Source organism: Crassostrea angulata, chromosome 2 (assembly GCF_025612915.1).
Source record: "Crassostrea angulata isolate pt1a10 chromosome 2, ASM2561291v2, whole genome shotgun sequence".
Lineage (NCBI taxonomy): Eukaryota > Metazoa > Mollusca > Bivalvia > Ostreida > Ostreidae > Magallana > Magallana angulata.
In genome coordinates, this window is record NC_069112.1 from 44,556,265 (window position 1) to 44,563,896 (window position 7,632).

At 30.5% G+C, this 7,632-nt stretch overlaps 1 protein-coding gene across 1 annotated transcript; it reads left to right on the forward strand.

Annotated features, from left to right (window-relative positions):
• The first annotated feature begins 2,725 nt into the window (after positions 1–2,725).
• LOC128172885 (IgGFc-binding protein-like) lies at positions 2,726–5,410 on the forward strand. Its single transcript, XM_052838595.1, has 2 exons — positions 2,726–3,308; positions 3,851–5,410. The coding sequence occupies exons 1-2, from the start codon at positions 2,996–2,998 to the stop codon at positions 5,086–5,088; spliced, it is 1,551 nt and encodes a 516-aa protein (XP_052694555.1). The 5' UTR covers positions 2,726–2,995; the 3' UTR covers positions 5,089–5,410.
• Positions 5,411–7,632: the final 2,222 nt, after the last annotated feature.

A 7,632-nucleotide genomic window follows, 5' to 3' on the forward strand; every position in this document is an offset into this window, starting at 1 on the left:
ATTAAGTATCAAATTTCATTTTATACCTGTAACCATTTGAAAGATTCTCCTATTTTCCAACACCCATTTTAATGCAATACCTTCCAAATCAGACAAAACTTTTAAAGATTGATAGAGGAAATTCAAATTAATTACAGTCAGTATCAGAGTTGGGGTCAATTACTTTGAAAAGTAATTAATTACTTTCAAATACATTGACAATTTTATCAATTACTTGCAATTACAATTACATTGATTTTTTAAAATGTAATCAATTACTCTCAATTACTTTGATAAATGTAATTAATTACATTTCAAATACTTTAGTTGTATTTTTTTATAAATCTTAAGGTCAGTTTAGATCAGATTTCTTGAAAAATTTCTAGAAAAATTTTCTTTAACATTAAATTCATTAAGTACCATTGAGTTCATTTTTGGTTCTGAATAACATTTTCTCTATAGTGAATTAATTTTTATTCACATATTAAAACTATGTTTATTCAGAAAGTACAACTTTCGGCAGTACAGCATATCAGTATATAAATAATAATTGCTACAATTCACAAGAATAAGATATTTTGACTCCCTTAGGTCTAAAATCAATGGGGGTTCTTGGGTATTAGAGGAGTTCACACCTCCACAACATTCTATCGTTACCTATTGCCCTAGGCAGTGTGTTATGCTGTATAAACATATGAAACATGATGGGAAATTTAATTATTGTATAAACAAAAGTCCATGCCAAACATGTATAAAATCTATTTATCATTATAAGACACCTTTTTCATATTTTAAACTTGGAAAAAAAAGTAATTAAGATGTAATTAAAAAGTAATTGAAAATACACAATATTTTTGGAATGTATCTAAATACATTCAGTTACTTGTAATTGAAGACATACTCAATTACAAATTACTTTCAATTACTTTGAAAAATGTAATTAATTACACTCAATTACAAATACTTTTTTCAATTACCCCATCCCTGGTCAGTATATGATTTTTATGAAACCTGTGATTTATTTGGTTTGACTGTATTTTAAATCTTTCAACAAAGGCTTAATAAAGGTTGTGTGTATTAAAGTTTTCATGCATGTTTTTCTTTTCTGTGTACAGAGACCAGTGTTTCTTGATTATATCAGATGCACAACTATGGCATTATGTTAATTACTATTAAGATAAACTCTTTAATATACATTGGAAGTGAAAACAATTGTTAATTTAAAGAATCCTCTTCTCTTTATATGATTGGTTTTTAGAAATACAATCGTTTATGGCAGTATTGACTTTCATGAAGCGCGCAGAGTGATGTTTTATAAAAGTCAGCTCAGAGGAAATTCGGATATTTAGCCTTTTTTATTTAAATAATGGTAGTATTTGCAACACAACTCCATTAATTTTGTTCTACTTATGCAGGTTCACAGTATAACTAGTTGAAAGAAATTTCCATTTAAAACTGAATTATACGTCTTTTCTAACAGCATGTAGGGCTTGTAGCAGCTATTTCAATAGAGGTCAGAGGAAATTCAGACGTTATTATCTTTTTTTCTAATTCACCAACACGCCGATTATTTATTATTAATTTTTTGCTTTTTATTATTTCCTCAAAATAACATTAAACAATTAAGAGTCTAATTATAGGAAATAGTATTTTTTGCAATTTTAAGTGCTACCTGTAATTAAGTGTCACATAACAGTGAAATGGACAAGGTTTCCTCCTTCCACAAAATTAATGCAAAAAACACTTAGTAATTTTTAACCCTCAAATAACCAGCCAAACCCCAGGTTTCCCCTTTATTTCAAAACTTTGGCCGGGTCTTTCGTGCGAAACTATCTCCTGTCACCTTAACATGCTGCTAGATTGCTTTTGACAACTCGAACCTCAAATATTTTGTACGAAGGACAGAACATTATAGATGTATGTACTTTGCAAATCTTCCCAGGTATTTAACAAAGGATGTTATAATTACTCGGATATTTAAGTAATGAAGGAAGTCATACATTTTTTTCAAAGTTTTATGGGGCTACTATTTGAGATGATTTCTTGAAATTTTATAGCTTCTGGTTTGATGCAGTATTTATTTTGGAGAGAGTTATTTCTACTATATGATTATGTGGTGCACACTCAGATAGTATTGGAGTTCATCTGCAGTTCTGAATTTGCCACAATGTTGCGTTACGTTTTCAGAATCAGGTGCATTAAATAATATGTCAGTCTCTATTTGGTAGCGACGATTTTACTGCAAATTTTCTGGAAAACACTATTGGAATCTTCTTTTGTATTATGTTTTAATCACGAATTTCATCCTAACCCTGATATTTTACTGCAGGATATAGCTAATACAAATGCGTTTTAAATGGCATTTCCTTTTTTCAGACGCAACGCTATGAATTATTTACTATATTTTTTAGAATTTTAAGAATATTAAGAATTTTTCCGAATAAAAACTCTTTTTTTCTCATTCAAAACAAATTCATAGCTATCTCGTTTTAAAGCTACGTATGAACTAAAAGACAAATGTCACCCGCTTCTCATTCGCTAAAAGGTACATAATACGGCATTAATTATTAATTTGGCATTAGCCTTTGTTTCTGTTTAAAATGGCAAACAATGGCTGATCCACTATTTATACACTCACGATATGCAACCAATGGTATTGGTTAATTTTAAGTTTGTAATTTGAAATAAAAATATCATGGATGATAATAAACGTTTGTCGAAAAGAGAAACTGAATGTTGAATTACGATTGAAATATTGAGGTTTTTGGTCGAATATTTCTGAGTAGAACAATTTTTATATGACTGTCCTGGTTAAATTCAATCGAGAGGTACATGTAGGAAAAATAATAAAAACTCAAAGTCTATTCAACGTCACCAAATCAGAAGATAATGGAAAGGAATACTGGAATATTTGTGTAACTCCAATTCATTGACAAAGAAAAGATCCGGTGAACTTGATTAAGAACTTACTAGTTTTTAAAGTCGCGGTATACCATTGTAGTAATATTCACAAATCATGGATTTATCTATTGTTCGTCTTGTATTGTTGGTAATATACATGTATTTGCGACTTACAAAAGCCATTAGTTCCGAAAGTTATCAAGCTAATCCCGAATTTGACAACAAAGTGTTTGTAAAGGACCCCTTATACAACAAGACAACGGGTTCTGTCCTAATTTGCAGCGCACTTTGTGGTACTGGATGCAACTGTTTCAACTTCAACCTACTGACGGGTGTGTGCCTTCTCTTTGCTTCATGCAATCCATTACACATGACTGTCCCTGAAAATGGGTGGCGTTTTTTCTTCGATCCTACTGTAAAACTTAATGGTATGTATTTGTTTTTTTAATTATAACATGCCAATTTTCGTAATGCAAATTGAAATTAAATTATATTCAGTTTAATTGTTGCTACATGTACCTCAACGATTATTACTGACTACACACGCCTTAACATTTTTGATCATCAGCGCATTTATAAGAAACATGTTAGGGATTTTTTTATATAAATATGTTTGCTTGTGCGCAAACATAGGTAAAAAAATTATGCCAACTTCATCAAACTTTTTTAATGAATATATCGTATCATTTCTTTAATATGTACATATATCTTACAAAGAGTATGGGTTAATGTGTTTGTATGTTAACACTCTACAAGACAAAACTATTTCTTATGGCATGAATTATTTGAGAAAATAATTGTCAAAAAAATAATTTATTTAATACATATTCTGTTGTAAAAAAAAACACAATTTATTTAGGATTTACATTTCAATAATCAATTAAATATAATTACTATAAACCGAAATACTGATGGATTTCGAATTAAATGATGTGGTATGTATTATTGTTTTCAATTATTTGCATTGCAGAAAGTGAAAAAACAGGTTTTATCGTTTTGTTTATGGCAAAAAATCGAAAAACCATGAAAGATTTATACATTACAACAAAGAAAGGCGCAATCATGGATATAACGACATCTTCACGTCTAAACCATACCCTAAAACAACAGATAGACAGACGTATAACTATTTCATCTAGCCATCATATTACTATTCCATCTGCAATCAAACTGAAAAGCTTTGAGAAAGAAGTAAAGTCAATACTCCTCGAAACGTTTGACAATGCGTTTTGCGTAATCTTTGACTATCATCTCTATTCTTCCGGAGGGACTGCAATTGTTCCTCTACATAAACTGTCAACCAAATATGTTGTTATATCGACAGAGCCATCGCGATCCAACTATAAGAGTCAGTTTGCTTTCGCTTCTATTCAAAACAACACGTCAATTTCAATAACTTTTAAGATGAAACGAAACATTTCTTTGTATATCAACGAACACTCATTTTTGAATGGCGATGTATACAATTTAACTCTTGATCGATTTGAAACATATCAAATTTCCCATGAAACAGATTTGACAGGAACAGTTATTGAATCATATGCACCTATCGCTGTTTTTTCGGGAAATATCTGTAATAGGCTTGAAAACAGAGGTGCCTGTGATCATCTTATTCAACAATTAATTCCGAATAGAGACTTAGACAAAACATACATAGTACCCCCAAATTCAAACAATCGACGCACGAAAATTCGTATAACAGCGACAGAAAACAGCACCATATCGTACACGATTGACGGAGTAACTCGGACAGTAACAGTGAATAAATTGGATTCGTTCGACACTATAATATCCAGTATACAAGCATGTGTGATTGAATCAAACACACCCATAACTGTCACAAGTTTTGGTTTACGGTCTAGCAGTTCTAGAATGGGTGATCCTTCCATGACGGCTGTGTCGGGGATAAATCAATACATTGATTACTACAAAACAGTGGTACCATCCGGTTTCAGTTTTAACTATGTAACTATTTTGATGAAGCAATCCTTAAAGAACTCGATCCGCATTAATGGCAGTTTAATAAATGAAACTAATATTGTATATGAAGAAAATGTACCAGTCAGAAATGTCACATACAGCGTGCGGTCTGTTAAAGTACCGGAGGGTGTGCTTACTGTGTATACAGTTGATGGGGGAAAATTTGGACTCGTGTTTTCGGGATGTAAAACTGATGCAGCGTATAGTTTTTCTGCAATACTGCTGTAAAACCTCAACCGTACAATCTAAACCAAGCTGAGTCCGTATGAATCATCACCGGAGTAGGGACAGGTATTTTGAAGATTCTTTTTTTTTTTGCGATTGTTGTTGTGTAACAAATATAATATTTAGAGAAATTTAGTACTTCATATAATGTATTCTTTTGAATGAAATTTCATTGTCATGTCATGCATGTTTATTGAATTCTTAACCCATCTTTTTATTCAATATGTATATTGATTATGAACATTTGTTCATTTGGCGATCCATCAACGAGGGTTGTGCCGTTGATAAATCAATATATTGATAATTACAAAACGATGGTACCATACGGTCTCAGTTATGACTGTGTTACTATTATGATAAAACAATCTTAAAAAAGATTATATCCGAATTAATAACGCAGTAACAAACGGAAGCAATATTTTGTTTGAGGAAAAATACATCAGTCATGAACTTAACATGCATCGTAAGGTCGATTAGTGTAACGAAGGGTGAGATCCCCGTGTCTACAGTTGGTAGGGAACACTTTAGGCTGATGTTTTCAGGATATAAACGGGTGCTGCAGCATATGGTTTTTCTGCAATATTGCTGTAAAACATCAACTGTACGATTTGCTTTGGGCTGGGTCCGTACACAGTATTGCCAAAGTGCATGTATGTACAGTGTTTCGTTATATAAGGAATGACATCCTATGAATTAAAGTTTAGTCGATTTGTAAATTTTTTACTTGCTTGCCCTTCCGTAAAAAAGAAAATGGTTAATAATCAAACCCTATCTTTCCAAAATAAAAATGATAAAATGTGGCTTTAATGTGTTTAAAATATATTAAGATTGATAATAAAGCGGCTTAAAAGCAGGAAACAAATATCAATGTTCGTGTCAACCGATTCATTTTTAATTATGATTTTCACAGACAACACTCGATACAAAGTGTTCACTATTTTGTCACAAAGTAAAGCCTTGAAATGAACACTTTACAAAACAAACGGAAAATGAAGGCATTGCTAGAATGTTAGTTGTAGTTGTGCAAGTGTTACACTGTATGGAATTTTTTTATTGTTTATAAATCTGTACAAAGTTCATAATTCATCCTTAAAATTGTTTTATAGTGGTTTGATTATGCATGACAGAAACGATAGCTATTATCATTAGATTGTTTTTGGTCAAATTTAAGCGTATATGTCAGATACGTGTATTTCTGGTAACAAAGATGTCAAAAAGTACATTTTTAATGTTTTCTACATTTTAAATACTAAAAATACTGGATATCCGTATAAGAGGAAAACAATTGGAACGACATTTTTTCTCAGTACCCATGTACCAACACATCAAAGAAAACTAATAGACATAAAAAAATTCCATACTAAGTTGTTTTACCGTTTCTACTTTAAAAACACGTGTGTTTTTTTTTCCTAGAAGGTAGCTTTTTTGTTAGAATTTCAGAAAAAATTAAAAGCAGAAAATTATAGTTCGTTAAAATGTTGTTGTTGTTGTTTTTTTTAAACTGTTGTGATTGGTTTTTTTTTTGGTTTTGGTTTAAAGAAAATAATATTTTGAAAAGTAGAATCCTTTTAATGTTTACTTTTAAATGTAACTTCTTTATGATGCCAAGCGCGTTGAGAAAAAAAAATAAACATATTTAAAGAAAAAACAAAACATAAAAACACTTTAATTAAAAATAAAACAGATTTTAATACCTTTTTGATAACATTCTAAATCTAGCAATATTACTTTATGTCCTCTTTTAAATATTATAAGTTAAAAAAGAACTGATATGTTTAGAAATCTATTTTATTATTGTTAATTGACCGCACACCTTAATTATTAAGTAGAGAAAAGTTAAGATACATGCTAAATAATACAGTTTTTTCAATGTATTGAATGTCTGTGTGTTGTTGTCGCTGTTGTTGCTTTTCTACATTTTCAAAAAATTTAGATGATTTTTACCCTACTTTAAATGATTACATTTAAATAAGGTAACAATATATCATCTTGCGAGTTTTGGGATTTTAAATTAATTTTGATGATTTACCGGTTTCAATATATAAATGGTATTTACTTTGAAGCATCCTTACAAACTACGTGTTTAATTGATCTCCACTCTACTTCAACATATTTAAATAAGGATAATACTGCAGACCCTCTTTAATACAAACGTCGAATTTAAAATGAGCTTTAGTGTGTAACTTATTTAATGACGTTCTGAATCACTAGTGAGAGGTTTTTTTTCTTTGAAAATGATGGCTGTTGTAACCCCCCCCCCCCCCCCAAAAAAAAAAAATAATAATTTAAAAAAACCCAAAAAACAAACTAACCAACAATTTTTTAAAGTTAATTTTATTCCCGAAGTGAGATACTTTTTTATATACATGTTCTGTCAAAGTGTTTTTCTGTCTATGTGTGTGTGTGTGTGTGTGTGTTGTTGTTGTTGATGTCGCAAAAATTGTGAAAACTTTGGCATTAAAACATTTCATGCAAAATTGGTTTGCATTTTTCGGAATCAGACGAGTACGTTTACAACCAAAATAAAGTAGCAACCTAATAGTATTA

Coding starts and splice junctions, on each gene's coding strand:
- LOC128172885 (XM_052838595.1), top strand. CDS start 2,996: ATGGATTTATCTATTGTTCGTCTTGTATTGTTGGTAATATACATGTAT. Junction 3,309..3,850: donor TCCTACTGTAAAACTTAATG/GTATGTATTTGT, acceptor TTTGCATTGCAG/AAAGTGAAAAAACAGGTTTT.